General features: G+C 38.8%; 1 protein-coding gene across 5 annotated transcripts in view; it reads right to left on the bottom strand.

Moving 5' to 3' along the window:
• The window catches only part of RAP1GDS1 (Rap1 GTPase-GDP dissociation stimulator 1), a 149,484-nt gene extending 135,841 nt beyond the window's left edge, over nucleotides 1-13,643 (bottom strand). The window contains exon 1 of one of the 5 annotated variants that reach the window (XM_007463790.1): nucleotides 13,459-13,643. In XM_007463790.1, the coding sequence (XP_007463852.1) occupies nucleotides 13,459-13,462 (4 nt within the window). In that variant the 5' untranslated portion in view covers nucleotides 13,463-13,643. The remainder of the gene's footprint in view (nucleotides 1-13,458) is intronic. The other 4 variants (XM_007463789.1, XM_007463787.1, XM_007463788.1 and 1 more) reach the window with 4 other exon arrangements.
• Nucleotides 13,644-23,192: the final 9,549 nt, after the last annotated feature.

Here is a 23,192-nt window from a genome sequence, read left to right as displayed (position 1 = left end):
ATAGTTGTACTAGCTGTCCATGTATCTTAATATGTCACAAAACAAAACAAAAAACAAGAAAGAAAATCACAATGAAATGTATCAGGGAGCAGTCTCTGCCATAGCATCTCAAGGGTAGTACCATGCTGTTTAGTACAAGTAAGTGTTTAATTGAATAAGTAAGTAAATTCTAGGAAAAACTTTCCAGATCACTGTAAGTAATGAGCACCTGTATATTCCAAAGAATCTGTACTAGGTGCTGAAAAGATAAATTTGATCTATCCTCTCATTTAAATTCTTAGTGGGGGGAGGTGTTTTCTCTTTTTCGAGAATCCAAATTATGGGGACTTCTCTGGTGGTCCGGTGGTTAAGAATCCACACCCCAGTGCTGGGGACGTGCGTTCGACCCCTGGTCAGGGAACTAAGATTCCACATGGCGTGGGGCAACTCAGTCCACGTGCCACAACTACTGAGCCCACGTGCTCTGGAACCTGTGCACCGCAACTAGAGAAAAGCCCACGCACCGCAACTACAGAAGCCTGCGCGCCACAACAAAGAGCCCATGCGCTGTGACTAAAGATCCTGCATGCTGCAACGAAGACCCGACTCAAATAATAAAATTTAAACATAATTAAATAATTAATTAAAAAAAGAATCCAAATTATGGCCATATCTGTTTCTATTACTCATTCTTTTATATTATTCTTTATCTACCAGTTAGAGGTTAAGCTTTTCAAAAACAAAAAAATGTGACTACTTGCACTACTTATTTTGTCACTTTCTGTAATGCCTAATATGGTAATCTTGTGTTTCTGATCTGACTATGGTGCTTTATACAAACTACATAAAAGCCAGAAATGTGACACAGTTGACAGTTATTTTTTCTGGGCGCTTACCACAACCCTCCCCAAAAATGTGTTCTTGCAACTAAAGGAAATTAAGTTAATCAGCTCATATAAATTTTGTCTTTGTTCTGATTTTGTTTCTGAGGCCATCTTATAATCTTAAAGATAAACCAACATTTATATTTCTGTGAAGCATAAACACATCAATGTAAGTTTTACGTTCTTATAATGATCAGTTTCATCTTTCATAATGGAGTTACTTGAGGAATCTTAGAAGGGGAATATTTTTCAGAAGAGTTAAAGGAAATAATTTTTACAACCTGAGAAATCTGTTGTTAAAAAGAATCTTAGATGATGTGAGCTTCTCACAGGTTTGAAAACAATTTTTTGTTGAAGTACGAGGATCACTGGTTATATTTTTTTCCTGACTATAAAAAACAAAACTCCACCCATAAATTCAGGGAACTTCCTAGTTATTTGAAATTATTTTATACAACTATTTTTATATAGTTTTTAAAAATAATTTAAAATTAAAAAATTTTTAAATTATGATTTTATGTAATTCTTTTTATATAATTATTTTAAGTTTATATAATTCTTATATGTTAGAAAATACTTTCTAATACATAAGAAAATAATATTCTCTAGAAACAGTTTAGCAGTCTTATTGCACTTTGATTGCTTTTTTAAATGCCATGCCATCATTTGCCCTAGAAAATGTATTTTATGCTTGAGAGCCAAAAAAGAAAGGAAAAATACAACAGATCTTGGTTTGGGGGCTAGTAGGTCTTTATTAGGCAACTGAGCTTGAAGTTTTCCATATGATAATTTATATTAGTATGAAATGGGCATCCCCCTTCCATTTTTAATTGAAATCTATTATTTGGTTCCTATTCAATAATAATGTAATATTTTAAGGACATATATGAAATGGGGATTTAAAGACCTGAACTAACTTGCCAAAAGGCTATACTAAACAATTAATTATTTACAGAAAAGCAGAGATTCCATCCTCTATCTCTTTGATTTCTTGTGTCATTTGGTCAATTGAAGATTCAGTTTAATCATCACTGATGACCATATATATCACAGATAGTTAACTTGGTCTTGACTAGTTGTGCGATTTAATTTTCACAACAATTTCTTAATTTTAAAATAAATGTATTAATTTTCAAAAGTAATATAAGTTCAATTTTATCAGAAGTTTGAATACAATTAACTCTTTAGTAGTTCAAAAGCTATTAACAGAAATTTCAGACATTGCAAATTTAAATACTTTCAAGAGTGAGAGAGTACCGAGTGAGATTTGTAGGATTTAAGATAATAGTAAGAGGGACTTCCCTGGTGGTCCAGTGGTTAAGAATCCGAGCTTGCAATGCAGGGAGCACGGGTTTGATCCCTGGTAGGGGAACTAAGATCCAACATGCCGGGCGGTGAGGCCAAAACAAACAAACAAAACAATAAAAATAAAGTGGTAAAAGAAGTGTCTTAAAAAAAAAAAAAAGATAATAATAAGAAGTAATAAACTGGGGACCTTATACCCTGCCTAAAGGACAACTATCATTGATTGTCACCAACAGAAATACAGGTTCAGAGATCCTAAATGTTTAATTTTTCAAGAAAAGTTGGTGAAGCAGATTTTTATCAGAAATTTCCTGATTATTTAAATGTTGACAACTAATTCCAATTTCTAAAACTTCGCTAAAAAATTCCTTCTGCAGAGTATATGTGGCCCATGGACTGCTGGTTTGCAAGCTCTGTTACAGACATGTCTATCTCACTATAGGGTAATGCTGTTAAATTAGGAGCAGAAGACTGACCTGAATCTGTAGTGACTCTGTAACTGAACAAACAAGTATTTACTGAATGCCAATAAGAAATATGAAACACTGAGCAACTAAAATTATTGAGTTATTGAATGTGTTATAGAAGTCCAAGAAGTGAGAGGTGTCCAGAGAACAGTAAGAGGTCAGTATGAGAGGTCAGAAGTAGTTTTCATGAGCTGGACTAAGGAGAATGAATATGAAAAGTTATTCTAGAAGAAGGGGTAACATGAACAGTGGTGTCTTGGTGGTATCATTGACCAAGAATATTTAGGGTAAAGGAAGATGTATTTCAGAGAGCAGTGAGAAATACAAGAGAGGGAGCAGATTTCTACGGACCTTGAAAGCTAAGCAGAGTTTAGACTTGATGTGGTCAACAGTTGAAGCAATATTAGATCTTGAGTAGTGACATGATCAATGTGGTGTCTTAAAAAAAGATGGTCGTAGCACGTAGAAAAGACTGGAGGGCACAGTCTAGTATCGAGAGGCCAACTAAGAAATGGTCTCAGTAGTAGCTGAGGTAAGGGCCTGGACTCTAGCAATAGAAATGGGTAAAGAGTTTTCCACTATCCTATTTACCTGAATGAATCCTTGTTATTAGCTTGTTTGTGTGTGTGTGTGTGCACGCCCCTGTGTGTGTGCACTTTTTTTTCATTAACAGATTAGAGCTGGCCTAGTATAATGAACAGAACACTAGTTAAGGAGTTAGGAAATAAAGATTCTAGATCTAACACTGACCCTAACTAAATGTGTGAAATTGGGCATGTCTCTTAATCTCACTGAGCCTCAGCTCCATAATCTGGACAGAAAGAGCCAGAGCCAGATAGATGTCATTGTTTGAGGCCCTGGGTCTTACAATTCCGAAAACTAACAATCTGAAGTATTCAGATAAAAGTGTAATCTCTGGTTTCTTTTGAAAAGTCTGAAAATCTGGCTTCCTTGGGCCCTCATCTGTACATGGCAAAACTGGCTGGAGCTGAGTAGGGCATTCCTCTTTTAGGCTGGGCACATACTCTGTTAGTTGGCCATCGTCCCACCATTTCCTGTTGTAGCCCTTCAGTGAGGCCCAGCGTTAGTTACAATTAATCATGTTTTCATTGCTGTTTTTTATTATGGTAGAGAAACATTATTCCAAACTTTGTCTTTTATCAAAGGTGAGAAAATGAAAGACAAAAAGACATTTTGTCAAGAAAAATGAAAGAAAGCATACATTTTTATGGAAATAAAATATTCCTTTAGAATTAATAAGCAAAAGAAAAAGTGCATATGTGTGAAAAGATCACCATTTAACCCTCTTTAATCATATAGTTTCATTTGAGTTTGGAAACCCTGTTATACATGTTGGAAACCTATTGAAAAAAAAATCTAAGGAGTGAAATGATTAGATTCACATTTTAGAAAGAGTACTCCAGAAGCACGCAAGAACTTAAGAGGGGGAATGCTGAGAGAAAGAACATCTGTTAGACTAGTAAAGTGGTTTCAAGAGGTGAACTGACATGTTTACAGTGGAGGAAGGAGGAGAGGACTGATTCAAGCAGGTAGAACTATCAGAATTTAGGGAACCCAAAGGGTGTTGGAAGTAGAATGATTCTAGATTTTAGGAACGGTTGACTGGATAAACGGTGATACCAGCAGGGAGTTACGGAATGCATAAGGGAGAAAAAGTCTTGGGGAAAGGTGAGGTAGTATAGCATTACTCTAAAGCAGGAGTTGGCCAACTCCAGCCCACCGCCTGTTTTTATACAACCCACAAGTCAAATGGTTTCACATTTGTAAATGGTTGAAAAAAGTCAAAAGAAGAATATATTTCATAATGTGTAAATCATATGAAATTCAAATTTCAGTGTCCACAAATAGAGTTTTATTGGGACATAATTCATTCCTTTATTTATTGTCTACACCTGTGTTCACTTCACTATGACGACAGAGGTGAGTCGTTGAGACAACAACCATATGTGGTACTCTCATCACTTTAAACTGTTGCTTGATGTACTACAAATTGCAGTGACACCGTTATGATTGTTCAGCGTTTCGAGTACCATGTGTATTGCCACACCACAACATTTCACTTTGACCATCACATCAAAACGAAGAAAAAAGCATACTTCAAATATCATGCTTTTAATGTTTAAACTGACATATGGATTATTTTGTTACTGAATGAAATGGCAAACCACTGTATCACAAAATGACACTATAGCTACGCTAGAAAAATTCAACATATATCTATATTACCAGACTAAGTATTCATCATATTCACAATTCATTGGAAAGTAATTGTCAGAGGAATTAGAAAATACAAAACAAAGTACCTCTGGGAGGTTGGGATTGACATATACACTAATGATACTATGTATAAAATAGATAACTAGTGAGAACCTACTGTACAGCACAGGGAACTCTACTCAATGCTCTGCGACCTAAATGGGAAGGAAATCCAAAAAAAGAGGGGATATATATATACATATAGCTGATTCACTTTGCTGTACAGTATACACTAACACAACATTGTAAAGCAACTATACTCCAATAAAAATTTAAAAAAATAAATAAAACAAAGTACCTTATCATAGCAGAATTTCTTCACAAAAAGAAAAAGTGAAAATGAAGTTGCAAACAAACTAAGTTTCTGAGGGGCTCACTTATTAGTCAAGCAAGGAAAGCTGTTTACTCGTGGTGAGTTAATTAAACTGTATTTTGACTACAGCAACCAAAGAAACATTTCCAGAGGGGGAAGAAACTTGTTTAAGAAAAGTCCTTCAGTGAAAATAGCTATCTGAAGAGGTAAGGGCACTGGGAGCAATATCAGTATTCAATTAAAAGACAAGGCAAAATTTTAAAAAGGTTTTCCTTGGTTCTTGATAAATTAACAGATAGATATTTGTGATACTGCACAGTGTTCTTATTTTCGAGAAGTCAAGGCTGAACGTGAGTGACTGAAGAAGAGCCTCTATAAAGACTGCATAGAAGAGACAAAAATATTTTTAAAGTTGAGAAAACATTAATTCAGTACAACCTGAAGTGGAATCTATTAAGATGTGTTATATCTGATGGTGGTAAAAACATGTGAGGAACAGAAAAAGGCTTAGTTGAATAAATTTATAAAGTCTGTGAAAATAAGGTGTTTAAAGTCTATGTTTCTTCATTATATTATTAATCAGCAGGTATTTTATTGGAAAAATATTTTAAACTAACATGTATGATTGAACCAATAGTATCAACTTCATTCACACTCACAGATTTAACCACTGTTTGTACTTTGATTAAGAAATAGAAGCTGCATATCCTAACTTGCCTTACCACACAACAGCTTAAGAGCTTAGCAGTTGTACGGTTTTACAGCAATTTTTCTTTTTTAGCTCAATGGTGAGACTGAAATTTCTGAACAAAAAGAAGTGCCTTCAAACATTATTATCGAACAATGAATATCTTTGGAAATGATATTTTGCTGCAGATTGATAATGTCTCCTTGAATCTGACCTGGAAGTCAAGGCAAAACAGTGCTTATATGTGAAACATATGTGTTAAGTCATTTTGACAACACTGTTCAAATCACAAGTAACCATCAATCTGCTTTATACATTTCTTGCGCTGTCGAAAGTTAAAAAGAAGATCTCTGTGCATATACAAATGTGCAACAGATATAATATGCAAGCTCAAACTACAGTTCCAGCAGTATTTTTCAGACCTCACTGCAAGTGCAAAAGAAACTTCCATATATCAAAATCCATTTAACTATGCAATTGAGGAGCTTCCATCTAACTTTCAATTGGTTAATCTGCAGTGTAAACAGCATACTAAATGGAAACTAAAAGAATTCTATAAATACCTTCCATACAATTAATGTGATTATTAAGATCACATGCCCATGACTGATAGCAGCACTTGGTAGTACCTGTCTGTGTGAAAACGTGTTTCAAAGACAAAATCAATTAAATGCCTTTACAGATCTGCATTAACAAATGAACAACTGCAATCAATTTTGATGATAGGGTAACTGGAAGTCCCAATTAAAGGAAACTGCTGTCTCAAAAAAGGAATTATAATCTTTTCATTCGGAGACCTGTATTTTACAATAAATCATGTTCAATTCATGTTATATTTTGAATTTAGTCAATAAAAATTTTGTGGATATTTGCTTTTTCTCATATATAGTTTCACTCTTATCTATGTAATAGCCTTGATTTTGCCTCTCGGCCTACAGGGCCTAAAATACTTACCATCTGGCCCTTTATGTAAAAAGTTTGCAGACCTCTGCTTTATAGTGATGCTATTCAAAGTGCGGCATCATCTGGGAAATGTCTTGACAAGGCAAATTCTTGGCCCATCTCACACCTACTGAATCAGGATTTCTGAGGGTGAGCCCAGTAATTTTTTTTTTTAACAAGCTTATAGGTGATTCTTATGGAAGCTAAAGTGTGAGAATCAATGCTCTCAAACAGGATTTTAGAGACTTAGCTCTGTCCCCTTGGATAAATTATTTAATTCTTTGAGTAAATAAAATGGGGATAGTGTCCCCCACTTCACAGAACTGTTGAAGAGATTAAAACTATTTAAAAAAAATATAAAAAATGTAAAGTTTAACATGATTACTGACATCAATAATTCTTAATAAATGGTAATAAATGATAATTATTACTTCGAAGGTGTACTGGGGCCTCTTTGCACCAGCCCATGAGATAATGATAATTAAATTTTTCGGAATTTTGTGAGGCAGTTATTAAAATAGCCATTATCAAAAATTTTATAAACTTAAAATTAAATAAGTTATATTAAAACAAAGTTATTAATAGTCAAAACTCATCAGTACTTAATTACTTTACTACCTTTTATTATTATCTGTGCTTATGAGGCTATTATGTCTGTATGGTGGATATATTATATAATGGTGTGCTGCATCTCATTTCTTCCCGACTATGCATTCATAGGAAATCAACCACCACAAATCAGAGCTTTTTTGGAGAAAGGCTTCTGGCAAAACGTTAATCAACATACCTCTGGTTATCATTATTAAAAATTACATAATGAATTCAGTTTTGAACTCAATGAGTTTGAATTGACTATGCATGTAGGGATGTCTAACCATCTAGTAGATAAAAAGAGCCCAGATATATATTTTTAGGCATCAGTAGCATATAGACAGTAGTTGAAGCCATAAACATGGACAAAATTGAGCAAAACAGCCTTTAGAGAAGGGGTCAGATATAGAACCCATACGGAAAAAGTTAATTTTGTGAACAAAAAGTCAGAAGGACTTCAGAGTTTATAAGTATAGCCAATTATGGCTAGCAGCTCAATTTAACTACTCCCATTTATCACTATCCTTTTAACTCCTGGAATGCTTCTACCAACAAAAGTTGTATAAATAGATGTACTGAGAGAATTACATTACTCTGCAATTTGAATTCAGCATCCATATCTTAGCCAGCATGGGTAATGGTATTTTAGGCCATCTATTTAGACAAGTCTAACAAATTGGTTCATACTCAGAAGTTTCTACCTCAAGGAGACATTGCCCTTCGAACAATAAAGAAAAACAAGTTATATAGGGATGATTATAACACACTTAAGACATCAATGATATTGAGTATATTTCAAAGTTTAGTTTCAAAGAATTCCAGAATTTTAGAACCAAAATAGACTTTATAACCTATTCTGATACCTTAATTTTTTTTGGCTCTTCTCTCCATAAGAAAGAGCTGTTTGTCAAGTTAAATGTCTAGGAAAGCATTTTAAATTAAATTTTTTCCTTATCAGTTATCTGAACATCTGATTATCTAAAATTAACATGGAATTCCCAAAGGAGATGATCTTCCTTCTCCATCCCTCCTGATGTTCATGAGGGGATATTAAAAATTTACATAATTCTTTATGGCTGTTGTTGGTGCCTCTGATAACTGCAGAATCGCCAAGTTCAGTTCAGCTGATCTGGAATCTCTGGAGAGAGCAATCACACCATTTCCCTAAAGGCACCTAGAAGCTCCAACATTCCACTGTGAAAATTAAAACTCTATGGTTCTCAAAATGAATTAACGCTATTATAACTTTCCAAATAGTAGTACTAGAGACTTGAGAAAATATGACTCTGCCAAGGATAGTGAATCTAGCTCTCTCCCGTATGAAAAAAAAAAAAAGTGGGCATATACAAAATAGGTATAAAGCCAATAAGAAAAATTATTGAACTAGTCAATACATAACCTATGCTCTTTTAAAATAATAAATTTTAGTGATTACCAGCTTATAAAAATATTTTATTGCTCTACCTTGACTTATAAAGAATAAGTAAAAGTACCAATTTTAACTACTTATCTACGAAACTATTCCAGGACTTAGAAATGCAAGCCAAAAAAAAAAAAAAGCAAAGAAAAACCAAAAAACGACTTATGCATAAGGCTTATACATACTTACAGAGAAAAAGAAAACTCCATGAATTAAGAGTATAATTAAAGGCAAACATATAACTAGAGAAATCCCAAATTCACAAAGATGAATAATAAATAGTGATAAAACCATTCATTGGTAGAGTATCCTTTATGCAAACTGTCATGTAAAATTATAAAACCATTTCTAAACTCCCTCTACATGACAGATACTGCAAAAACAGAAAGTATACTATACTAAGTCACAGACATAAAAAAATGGAATGTCAAAGAAATGTGAGGCACTATGGTGAGATTACAAATTGTTCAGCAAAAAAATAGCACGTGTCATTCCACGTAAAGTGAGACATTTAAAAAATGTTTAAAGAAAACTATGCTTACGTACAGATATTTAAACGGGGCAAGGAATACTGTACCACTATACATAGGGAACTCTGTCTCCACTTACTCATTAGCCACCTAGCCTTTACAACTGACCTCCATAGCCATCATACCTCGTAAAGCTGCTTTTTAGAAAATACCCTAGGTAATATCCTAACCAAACCACATCAGCTTGGAGCCTTTTCTCAGTCCTATTACTCTCACTGTTCTGAAGCAACAGCCATTACTGACCATTCACTCTTGAAATCAACCATATGCCTATTCTAGTCTTTCACTCCTACCTACTACTGTCTTTTTTGGTGTCAAATCATTTCATTCTTTTTCTTTAACAATGGGGCATTCTTCAAGATTCTTACCTTGGACAAATTTTCTTCTTTTTCTTTGTTGACTCTTATCCTCCTACCTAACTTCAAATATTATCTCAGGAAAACTGTGGATAACATCCAGATCTCTAGCTCAAATCCTCTCTTGAGAGTTAAAATAACTGTTAAATATTTTTTACCTAGTTTTGGTTAGTCAACTGATTTTTACTGCATAGCTCCTACATGCAAGACACTAGTGTTAGGAAATGTATTCAAAACCTAATATGAGAGTCCCTGTCATCAAGAAGTAGAGAAGCTAAAAGGCAAACTAAATAGTCCAACACATCAGGTCCAAAACTGACTATTCATTCACGTTTCCTCTTCCAGTGGATTAAATAGATATTTAAAAGATCCCACATTCTCATTATTGCCCAGGCAACAATGTATGACTCCTTTCTTAATTCCATATTCCTTATTGCAATTTTCTATTCTCATTGCCACAGGCTGGTTCAGGACAGTATATATTTTCACCCAAACTGCAACAACCACCTTCTGAATTATTCTCCAGTTTCTCATTCAATCCTTCCTGCACTCAACTGACAGATTAATTTTCTTAAGCCACAGATGTGCTCCATCACTTACCTATATAAAAAAGTTTAACAGTCCCTCAACAGACAAGTCAAGCCTAAAAACTTCGTTGGCTTGGCATTCAAGGTCCTCCATTATCTGTTCTTTACCTATTAACTTTTTCATCTCTGTCACCCACTATTTCCTTACCTTTTGCTCCAGTGAAACATGGTTATTTAAACATATCCTGAAACTGTTTGAATGTTTCTATCTCTGTATCTTCCTTTATGTCATTTCTCTCCCTCTACTTCCATCCTGATTAACAGTCTCCGTTCATTTCTACCGTTCATTTCTACCTTTCAGAAGCTTAACCAACCATTAGATCAAATAACATCGTTTTTCTGAAAACTCCTCTCCATCCTCTGAAACTATAAAATATGTTAAGGTCTTTTGTATCACTCATACTTTATTTAGTTATCTGTGTACGTAGAACATTATTCTTGTTAAGATTATAAGAAACTTGAAAAATGTTTTATTAATTTTTATCCTCCCACAGTACATTACATATGGTTGATATTCAACAAATTACGCTGAGTTTATAAAAAAAATATATACATAATATGATAGCCATGGTCCATAAGACTACACAGGAAGTTTCCTTCACTCTCTTATGGAGAAAAATCACTGCCACGAGAATATCTTTTTTAAAAATCACCTTATTTATTTCTTGAAAAGACATTAAAAAGTGATTCTTTTCCCCCACCACTAATCAGTATACCCCTTATGTATATATGAATTGTTATAATAACTTCCTTGGCTTCGAATATAACATTGCTTCCCAAGGTTTCAGTTTTACATTATAGTATGTACCTACTGATCACAAACTAAACCACTGAAACAACAGTGTAGAAGGAAATAGCTTGCCTGGTGGCTGCTCCAAAACCCATACCTCTTAGACAACCCAACTTATTTTTTTTGAGAGATAGAAGAGCAGTCATAATGTAATTATACTTCTCTGTTCCCACTTCCTTCACATCTCCATCACCTCCATAATACCTACCAACCCAAATGTTTGTTCAGAGCCCATACTTTCAGGTTCACAAGTTGAAAATAACAGACAGGTTTCCAGTTCAACAATTAATTCACCAAAGATTTACTGAATACATACTATGTGGTAAGCACTGTAGAGGACTCAAAAATTCATAAGACACAAATTTCATCTTCTGGAACACATGATTAAATGCATGACACACACACCTTAACAACTCCATTATAAAGCAGATTACGTAAGGGCTATAAAGCTTCCAGCAAGGTACAAACAGAATGGTAAAAGGAGAGAGAGTGCTTAATCAAAGTATATCTGACAAGCTTCAAATGAGAGATGGATTTCTATTTGGAGTTTCTTTGAAATCAAGTAAAGAATTCAAGATTTTCAAGATTAATTATTTTTAAGTAAATTAAGTATTTTTTCACTGGTATTGCAACAGAATGGATTTTTTTCTACTGAAAAGGTACTGATTTAACATGTAAGTTAAAATTTTAGTTAAACAGACTTTTTTTTAGCTCACCTTGAAACATGGGGAAATATATTTTATAGGTCAAACTTGTGCCTATAATTAAGAAGAAAATTTTTGTTATGTTTAAGGGAAAGACACAATGTGTCCAATAATCCGAACTAATATTTATTTAAAATTCTACTCCCAGAGAAAGACTAGATACATATAAATGGGCCACCCGATTTTTACAGAAATCTGTCAGCATACCAATAGTACATTTAAAAGGAAAAAACTGAACAACTGAAAATAAAATTCTGGGACCTAGATTCATATTTCATTCATACCACCTCCTCTTGTAACTTTGACCTCTTCCTCATATACAGCCAAACGTCTGAATCAGAGCTTGGAGCATTTGCTTTTCAAGTAGGCTCCATCGACACCAGATACTTCTTTGAAGATTCAGAGTTGCCTGACCTAACTCTGTACGTGTTGGGCAATGTATTGACAGGTGAAAGGACCACACTCATCTCAAGCTTAAAATAACTTGCAGGGAAGGGGTGGGAAAAGTCCGAGTTGACAGATGCCAATGTAGCAAATTTTAAAAAGAGGAAACTATGATAGACAGGAATGGAAGCAAACTGGGGAAGTTGCAGAAGTATGGCATTCCAAATTGCTACTATTTTTTTAAAAACTTTCGTCTTTTAATTACATTACAGCATCCAAGAGACGTTTCTGCAATTACTGAACTTAACAATTAAGCAACATATTATGAAAAAAAATTTTAGGTTTAAATTACATGCAGTTTTATAAAACATATTTGCTTTTAAATATCTCATCCAAAACTCTTGATATTAACGCGAAAGAACTAAAATCGGATTATGGAGATTTCGACAAGTGAAGCTGGGAAAGAATAACTAACATGTAAGTTCGGTAACATGTTACAGGCAGGTTGCAGTTTCCCTGCTACAGTAGACAGGCGACGGAACCAAGAAAATGGGTTGAGCACACAGGAATGTTGCACACTGTAGTCACCCAACACTAATTCAACAGCTAGCGGGCTCTATCCATCCTCCCTCACGTTCCTCGTGGCCTCTGACAAGTCATCCTTTCAACCTATGAGACTGTCCGCTCTCCCCCACCGAAAATAATTTCCGTGCAGGTTGTAAAATCTCCCGCACAAACTACTTGCTCGCACCTCCTCGCCTTGGGATGGGCAGTCCCCAAGATGGGGAAAGGTCGCCCTGGCAGGGAAGTTACGTGAAGCGGTCTTTCTCGCGGTCCGCCCCGAGCCTCCAGCCCAGCAGCCGCGGGAGAAAGGAAGCGGGCGGCCTCCGAAGAAACCAGGATGGGGCAGCGGATGCGAGCCCGCGAGGCAGGCTCTGTGGTGCCCGAGCACCGGCTCGGGCAGGAAGAATGGAGGAGGGGAGGCGAGGCAGCGAGGTGCCCGAGAGCCGGGCGGGCGGTCCGGCCCCGCGGCCCGACCCCACCCCGCCCTCGGGACCCTCCCAGCCCACGGACTCGGCGTGCGTTCCGCGTGCGCCGACTCTCCCCGGAGGAAGAGCCACTGCCTCACACCAGTGGATTTGAAAAATCCGGCAACTTTGCGCGAGAAACGCTTCCCACCCTGCAACACGCCGAGAAAGAGAAATATGTCAGGCGATGACGGGGGAGGAAGGATGACTTACCCATGGTCCTCCCAGAGGGTGAGGAGCCGGCAGGGCGAGGCGAAGGTCTCCGGTGCGGGCGGCGCGGCGCTGTGTCCTCACTCTACCTCCGCCTCTCCTGCAGCCAGGGAGGGACCCGCGGGGGACGGCCGCCGGGGAAGAGCAGCTACTGCTGCCGCTGCTGCTGCTGCAGGCGGCGCGGCCGCGGCGGGGACGAACGGCGGGGGGCGGGGCGGGGTAGGGCGGGGCGGGCGGGCGCAGCTGCGGCGGGCGCGGCTCCGCGGGCAGGAGGCGGAGGCGCCGAGCCTGCTGGAGCGGCGTCCGCCTAGACTCGCGGTCCGGTAGCGCCCCGCCCTCCCCACCGAGCATGCTCAGTGCTTCCCTTGCCCCCCCGCCAGGGCAAGAGAATCTGAACGTGCTGGTGGGCGTGTGTTTGCCGGCCGGCTGCCGCTGCCGCCGCCGCGGAGGAGCTTGATGGCGGCAGCTTGAGGAGCGGAGGGTTAGCCTCGGGGAAGCTGGGCGCGGGGACCCTGAGCCCGAACTATTACCCTCCGGCTCGCTACCTCGACCCCACCAACCCACACCCGGAAACCGGGCCGGTGTTTATTAGGGGACAGCCCGGGTGCACAGGCGGGAATTTCCCGAAGGAGGAAACCCTGGGCCTCCTCAGACCTGGGAGGGTGGTCGGAAAGCAAAGCGGACGTCCTGAAACAGACCTACTGGCGATGAGGCCAGTGCCTCTGGAGATAAGATACCTGGGGACGCCCGTTTTCAGAGCAGCCTGTGGGCTCTTTGGGCGGCCTCTGGGAAGGCGCTCAATATTAGCGGCACAGTTAAGACCAGTTTAAAAAGAGAAGTCCGGGCAGCGAGAGGAGTGATCGCCCCGGGATGTCCTCGGAGAGTGTGTCGTTCTCCTTCCTAGAGGAGTGCGGCCTTCCTTTCCCCGGAGGACACCTGAAAAGCCATGTAACGAGGGTGCCCTGGCCGTCGGGCTCCACCCTCCCGGCATGTGCCCAGCTGTGCCCGGCTCCCTTGGAACGCGGCCGGAACAAGGTCGCCACGGTGGGAAAATAGAAGTCCGCTGAGTCGGTGCAGCGCCGCAGGGTCCGCCGGCCGGAGTTTCCTCGGTACGCGGGGCCGCCGCCCGCTCCCGACACCCCCCTAACTGCGGGGAAAACCTGAGCCGCGCTCTCCCTTTTGAGGGCGCCCTCCCAACTGGGCATGCGCGCGGGGCGAAGGCTGGTCTTGGGTCCTCTACCCTGGGGGAGGAGGCTGGGGCAAACCTTCCATTTCTCCGCAGCCTGGTCGTGGCCTGAACCCTCTCTGGTGGCTGGGGTGAGGGATCAGGTCGCTCTCCCGAGGCAGCAGCAACTGCAGTCCTGCGGGGGAAGGGGCGCCGTCAGCAGCACAACCTGTGAGAGGGAGATGCTGAATAGCTCAACGGAAATTCCTTTCCCTTTTCAACTTTTGCTCTTTCGACTCAAGTGTTGAGAAAAAGGTGGCCCCCGCCCTTCATCCGTGGCCCCTTTTAACAGTCATATCACAAGCACATAAGTCAGAATAGGCCTTGTAATGCGTTGAGCAGACAGCCGATTTTCTAAAACAAGGAAACATGATAATAAAAAGGTTTGATAAAATAAGAAAATACAATAGAACTACAGAAGTGAAAACTATTAGACTTTTGTGATGCCCAAGACAATCAGGCTCTTCACTCCTCCTATGCTGCTTTCCTTTCTGTGCTTTTTGCCTCAAAATAGTCTTACAGAACAGTATTAGTTTCCTAGGGCTGCTAAGTACCACAAACCGGGTGGCTTAGGACAACCGAAATGTATTTTCTTACAGTTCTGGAGGCCAGAAGTCTGAAATCGAAGTGTGGGCAGGCCCATGCTCACCCTGAAGGCGCTAAGGAAAGATTTCTTCCGGGCCTCCCCTAGCTTCTGGTAGGTCCTTAGCCTATGGTAGCATAACGACAGACTTCACATGGCATGTCTGTTGAAATTTTTCTTTTTTATGAGCACACCAGTCATCTTCGATTAGGGGCCCAACTACTCTAGTATGACCTCATCTTTAATTATATCCGCAGTGACCCTATTTCCAAATAAGGTCATGTTCTGAGGTACTGGAGGTTAGGACTTCAACATATATATTTTATAGGGAATGTGAGTCAATCCATAACACATACCGATGCAAGCCACACACATACACACACCCCCGCACACACCCCACCACGTTCCACTTTCATTTTGGACCTCGCCAGAAGACTAGACCAGCCTTGGGCCTTTGTATTGCTGCCCCTCATTTTTTGTCCCTCTCTCTTTCTTTAACCTAACATTAATCTCTTCCAGATTCTCAAGTTTATTTGCTTCGTCTTTCCTGCTACCTTCCTTTTGTAGTTATATATTACAATAATTCCTAAGAGCATCTTTTATCTTTTGTTTGGATGCATAAATTGAAACTAGCAAAAGCAGCTGAAGACGTTTTGTGACCTCCCACCTGACACTAGTTTAGGTGCCTTTTTGCTCTGCTCGAATCCACAAGCCATCCCCTCAGCACCCCTACCAGTTAAAACCACAGGGCTGTCCAGGCAAACTGCATAGTGAATCCCAATGCACTGCTGTGTAACCATAGTGAGACCCAATACTGACTGCAACATGCAGATGTGGGCTGGTATAATGCCTACCCCTTTCACACTAGTTCCCCTCCCCTTCCTTGTTTTCTCCTGTCATAGGAATGTCACAGGAATATCTTTTTACTCAAATCTTATCTATGTGAGGCCTTCCCTAGCCATTTTATCTAAAATTTCAACACTAGCCCCACTTCCATACTTTATTTTTTCCTTACCACTTATCACTAAAATAATATATATTTTGCTTATTGGCTATCACCCCATTTAAATTTAAGCTCTGGGCTTCCCTGGTGGTGCAGTGGTTGAGAGTCCGCCTGCCGATGCAGGGGACACGGGTTCATGCCCCAGTCCGGGAGGATCCCACATGCCGCGGAGCTGCTGGGCCCGTGAGCCATGGCCGCTGGGCCTGCGCGTCCGGAGCCTGGGCTCCGCAACAGGAGAGGCCACAACAGTGAGAGGCCCGCGTACCGCAAAAAAAAAAAAAAAAATTTAAGCTCTCCAACGGCAGGAATTTTTGTCTGCCTTATTTGCCATTATGTCCTCAGTGCCAGAACAAATGCTCACAGAGCAAATGCTCAGTAAAAATCTGTTGTATGAATGGAAGTCTTTTCATTCTTTCAGAGTTTTTGTCTTTAAAAAGCAAGAATGGTGTTAATATTCTTTTTATAAACTCTAGCACCTTACCAAGTAAAATTAGTTATACAATAAATATTGATGATGATGATGATGACAGCTGCTATCTGTGCTGTTTCTGTCTTAAACTATGAATCTTCTAAAGGGTAGGGACTAGTTTTTGTACTAATCTATTCACTCATTCAGTTAATAGAGATTTGAGTGCCCACTATGTATCAAGCACTATAGTAGGCATTAGAGATAAAGAATAAACTATGGTCCCTGCTCTCAAAAAACGTATATATTAGAAAAATTGCTTTGATGAAACTTCCAGTCATTGATCACATAAATAGCTAGAAAATATACTCCTGATGTCAAAAGAGTTTTCCAGAATAAATCTACTAGTTCTCATGCTCCAGGTTAAGCAATGCTCAGGATTTGATTAGGCCTGCTACAAAGTGAAGGAGGAAATTCTATCCAGAAATACCTATATATTCAGAAGTATCATAGATTTATTTGTGTATCAAATTATTGTGGTTGGGGGCAGGTGAAGAGAAGTGTCAAGGAAAATGTTTATTAGAAAGGGTCATAAGCACTATATTTTGACAAGGTTTATAACAACACTTACCTCATTTTTGCATGTAAACCTCAAGAGGTTAGAAGGTGCTTTAAATTCTGTAAAGGAAATGCACTGGGAGGGGCAGAGCAAGAGGAAGTAGAAAGAGAAGAGACAGAATGTTCTTTAAAAGAAAAATAGGGAACTGATTGCCTCTTCTTCCCCATGATGTTCTGAATAGCATTTAAGGGAATCTCACTGGAGTAGTTAACTAGACTTTGCAGTGATAAAAAGTGATTTGTCAGTGAACAGTCTTCTGCCTAAATTCTATAGTTTTAAAAGGCCTCAATGAGGTTAGGCTAGTCCAGGTTGAACAACTGAAGTGTCTTAAACCCTAGCTCACTGTAATCCTATCCCACCCCCTCCTCTCATTTACTTCCTATATTAGCCATTTTCTACACCTTATGAAATCTAAATTTTCTTTTTTCATAGTTTGTCACCTCAAATTACCAATGTCTACACATTGCAAACAATTATAGGCCTAGATTATATACATTTTTTATTTGTTTGCTTTGTTTTGTCCACAACACGGGGCATGTGGGATCTCATGGATGGATCCTGCACCCCCTGCAATGGAAGCACAGAGTCTTAACCACTGGACAACCAGGGAAGTCCTATATACATTTTTCAGATGGGACGAAGCACTTTGCAATCAGTCAAGTAGTTGCTGAGCATCTCTTCTGAGCTCAGCACTGTGCTAGGTGCTCTAAGAGATAGGTATAGGTATGCATCATGCAAAACGAGAGTAGGAACAGTCTATTTTTAAAGTTTCTTCCTATTAGAAAATCACCTAAATCTGTGAGTACTAACATATAAAGAACACTAGTCAAAAAAGTCAAAGATGGCTTCATAAGATGTGTATGGATAGAATTTTTTTGAAGATATTATGAGAAGAAAGGAATCTATTCCGAGAAAGAGTATGAGCTAAGGCACAGAGATGTCATATTCGTAAGACCATAGAAAGGTACATGTTGAGGCATATTGGGAAATAAGATTGAAAAATGTAGTAAGAGGGACAGATTGTGAGGGCCTAAAATAGCCAAGCAAAGGAATTTGAACTTGATAAGGTAGGAAATAGGGAACCCTTGGAAGTTTCTGAGAAATGGAATGTGGTCAAAACAATATAGGGGGCAGGAGAAGGAGTAGTAGATTTAAAAAAGCAATACTTACTGAGAGCATGTGACATTCTGTCTAGGAGTTAGGTACACAAGGGTGAATAAGAGGGTTTTGGCCCTCGAGGAGTACAGTGGCAGAGACAGACAAGTGAACAGAGTACATGCTGTAAGTAATAGGATGGAGTAGTGTGGAAGAATATAGGTAGGACATTTAACCCTGTCATGGAGAGCCTCCTGGAGAAGATGCCATCCAGCAGAGACCTGAAGGAGGAATAGAAGTCAACCAATCAAAAGGCTTTATGTACATGGGCCTGGAGACAAGAGTTTGAATCTCTCAGGAACCTGCAAGCAGTTGGTGGCTACAGTGAGATGTGAACAGATGTGGGCAAAGGGAGGTCATGGAACAAAGTGGACAAGTAAGAGGGATCAAATCTTGTAGGGCCTTGATGGTTCAGGTAAGATATTGGACAGTGTCCTGAGGGCAGCAGGAAACTACTGGAGGGTTTAAAGTTTGAAGACGACATAGTTAAATTTATATTTGAGTAGTTGCAAAGTGGAAAGTGCCTACGAATGAGGTCTAGACTAGAAGCTGGGAGACTGTTGCAATATTCCAAATGTGAGCTGAACTGAAATAGAAGCAGTAGGGATAGAGAGTAATGGACAGTCCTGAGAAATACTAAGGGAGTGGTATTGGCTTGGTGATTGATCAGATGTTGTTTAGGATTGTTTATTTTAAATATATAGCAGCACTAAGTGTGAGGTATTATCATCTCAGCTTTACAAATGATGAAACATGTTAAGAGAGGTTAAATAATTTAACTTAGGATCTACAACTAATACATAAAGGACGCAGAAGTCAAATCTAAGCCTCTCTGACTCGAATCCTCACCGCAATAATGTGTTAGATAAATGTGTTGAGGGAAAATACCTTATATTTTGTGTGACCTCAACAGATTAAAAATACAATGTTGTAAAATATTTTTATTTGAAGTTTCATTGTCTTTAAAATACTTTTTGTGTGCTCCTTCTTCTCTGAACTTTACAAGTTTAAAAGACAGAATCTCGGGGCTTCCCTGGTGGTGCAGTGGTTGAGAATCTGCCTGCCAATGCAGGGGACACGGGTTCGAGCCCTGGTCTGGGAATGATCCCACATGCCGCGGAGCAACTGGGCCCGTGAGCCACAACTACTGAGCCTGCGCGTCTGGAGCCTGTGCTCTGCAACAAGAGAGGCCGCGACAGTGAGAGTCCCGCGCACCGCGATGAAGAGTGGCCCCCACTTGCCACAACTAGAGAAAGCCCTCGCACAGAAACGAAGACCCAACACAGCCAAAAATAAATAAATAAATAAATTAATTAATTAAAAAAATAAATAAATAAAAAAAAAAAGAATCTCTGTGTTAGTATACTATTTGTGAATATTGAATAAAGCTACTTTTGATTAAGATAGGCTCAGTTATTCTTGAAATAATATTTGGCCTATTTTAATTTCAGTTGGCTTTGCCATTCTGTTGCATTAAAAGGGGGGATTAGAAGTTTGCTATGCATCTAGGATTCTAAATCATGACATGCAGGGATTCGTTACATTTGTATGTTTTTAGACCATTTGATAAGCACGGATAAACTTTGTTTCCTTTTCTTCCTGTAAACTTCAAATTTAACTCAGTCCTTAAAAGGCTGTTAGTGAGATATCAGCTCAGAAAGTGACATCTCAGTCTACAGACTCCTTACTGAGTTTTGTCACCTCATTTTTTCTTTCATGTTTCATAATAATGAGAAAATCGTGCCAAAGTAAAATAAATAGGTGGCGTGAGAACATTGAGACCTGATGGCTGAGTACATTACCATGGAGGCAAAGGGAGCTCAAGTCACAAGAATGCTGAGTCCTATTCTACCTCTAACCACCTCTGCGGCAGTTAATTTTGTCTTTTGGGATAGTTCACTGTGTCTCTGAGTCTCACATTTCGTCTTTGTAAATACTGTAAATTATAATAGGTCTGTCAAGGGGAGAAAACATGAACTGTTGCACATTTAAGGGATATTTTCCTCATGGTGCATGGTTCTGATAGAGGCATTCAGTTCTACTACCTAAAATTACCTCCACACTCCAGCCCACCCACCCACGTGTACATATCCTCACAAACTTGCTAGAGAAATCCTCCAAGTCTTAAAACATTTCATTCCTCCTACCCTGGACTGGCCTAAGGCAAAACTGGGAAGTAACTGAAATTAGTGTGATGCTCTTGGGATTATTTATGTGTCAAAAACTCTCATGTATCAATAACACTAACATCTAATACTAACCACGAGTTAGATATTTTACAGGTAAGGAAATGGAGAAACAAGATATTTTAATTAATTTGCCTAGTGTCACATGACCAATAAAAGGTAGAGCTGGAATTTGAACCAAGTCTGTTTGATTTCAAAGTCTACACTCCTTCCATTTCATCGCATTGCCTCATGTAAACTTGTTTCCTCACCCCTAACCTCACCTCCACTGTAACACTTCATGGAAAAGAAACACCTATATTTTATCTTACCTGCTTCTCCACTCTGGCAAGGTTAACTATCTGGTTCATGAATGATTTTCTTTTCAGAGTTAACGGAAGCTAATCTAGTAATCCATGCCAATAGGCTTACAACCATCCATTCCTCTTGTGAAACATATGTAAGCATTTTAAGAGTGGTGTTTTAGATAAAAATAAAGTAATTCAAAAGAGGAGTTCTGATTAGATTATCTTGCTTCCTTCATATACATTTTTTTTTCTTCATATACTTTTGTGTAGTGCAAATCACCAGAAATTGCCCATTTTCCCTACTTAGGATTTTTCCAGATCCATTTGAAGTCTCCACCATTTCCTTTTCAGGGGTCCTCTTATCTACTTTAAAATTCACCTAAAGACTTCCTTAAGGAGACATATTCTAAATCTCATCCAACCCTGATTAAGAAGTTCTTAGTGCTTATAAAGCTCCTATTACAAAAACTGGCTTATTCAGACTTCTGAACAGAAAAGCCTCATTAACCAGCATGTCTCTTTTCCTACAGTTCACTGATAATGGATTATCATAATGATGATCCTGAAGATTCTAAAGTATTAAAGACTGAATAAAGTTTGCTTAATGTACTTGTATTTGTTTCCCATGGCTGCTGTAACAAATTACCACAAAATTATTGGCTTAAAACATCATAGATTTATTAGCTTACGGTTCTGGAGGTCAGAAGTCCAAAATGGAGTTCACTGGACTAAAATCAGGGTGTTAGAAGGGCTTTATCCCTTTTTGGAGGCTCTCAAGGGGCATCTGTTTCCTTGCCTTTTCTAGCTTCTTGAGGCTGCCCACATTCCTTAGCTTCTGTGCTCCTTCCAGCCTGCAATCACATCCCTTCCTCTCACTCTCCTGCCCATTTCTTTCCTTTTTAAGGGCCCTCATGATTACATTGGGCCCAGTAAAATAATCCAGGATCATCTTCCCATCCCATGCTCCGTAATTTAATCACATCAGCAACGTCCCTTCTGCCATGTAAGGTAATATATTTTTTCTTTTTTTCTTTTTCTTTTTATTGAAGTACAGTTGATTTACAATGTTGTTAGTTTCAGGTGTACAGCAAAGTGATTCAATTCTCTCTCTATATGTATATCTATTCTTTTTCAGGTTCTTTTCCATTATACGTTATTACAAGATATTGAATATAGTTCCCTGTGCTATACAGTAGGTCCTTGTTGTTTATCTGTTTTACATATAGTAGTGTATATATGTTCATCCCAAACCCCTAATTTATCCCTCATCTCCTTTCCCCTTTGGTAACAATAAGTTTATTTTCTATGTCTTTGAATCTGTTTCTGTTTTGTAACTAAGTTCACTTGTATCATATTTTAATATTCCACATAGAAGTGATATCATGTTATTTGTCTTTCTCTGTCTGACTGATGTCACTTAGTATGATAATCTCTAGGTCCAAAGGTAACATACTGACAGGTTCCAGGGACTTGAACGTGGATATCTTGCGGGTGGAGAGGCATTATTCTACCTACCTTGGTAGTTAATATTAAATTTATTTTGTTCCATTAAATGTATGACAATTAGCAAAAGCCTATATGCATAGATGATACATATGTGATATGTATATGTGAGTGTATATGATAAATCTGTTAACTAGTTCTTTAATCATGCTGGAAAATAGACTTTTAATTTTAATTTTATATATGTGTTTTAATCATTTCATGGATTTACATATATTTGTCTTTCTAGATCCACTATCCAGATCCACTTTTTTATGTCCTTTTTTCCTTCCTAGAATCTAGTAATAGTTCTATTGGCTTGGCCAAAAAATTTCTTCAGTTTTTAACCAGAAATAAAAGACACATTTTTCATTTTCACCAAAAACTATATTGAACAACGTATTCACCGTTTTGATCCACTACCTTCTGCCATTTTTCAGGCAACTTCATAATTCCATCTTCCCAAAACCTTTTTATCTTTTTGAGCAAAGAACTGTTCCAGGTGCCTTTTACAGCCTTCCAGGGAATTGAAATTTTTTTCCAACAGAATTTTGTAAAGATGGAAATAAATGGAAATCCAAAGGTGCAATGCCTGGTGAATATGGCGGATGAATCAGAATTTTCCGGCCACGCTGTAACAGTTTTTGCCTGGTCATCAAAGAAACATGCGGTCTTGCGTTATCCTGATGGAAGATCATGCGTTTTCTGTTGACTAACTCCGGATGCTTTTTGTCAAGTGCTGCTTTCATTTGGTCTAACTGGGAGCAGGACTTGTTGGAATTAATCTTTTG

Source organism: Lipotes vexillifer, unplaced genomic scaffold (genome assembly GCF_000442215.2).
Source record: "Lipotes vexillifer unplaced genomic scaffold, Lipotes_vexillifer_v1.1 scaffold49, whole genome shotgun sequence".
NCBI lineage: Eukaryota > Metazoa > Chordata > Mammalia > Artiodactyla > Lipotidae > Lipotes > Lipotes vexillifer.
The sequence above is the reverse complement of the archived record's forward strand: the minus strand, read 5'-3'. Positions and strand labels throughout refer to the sequence as shown.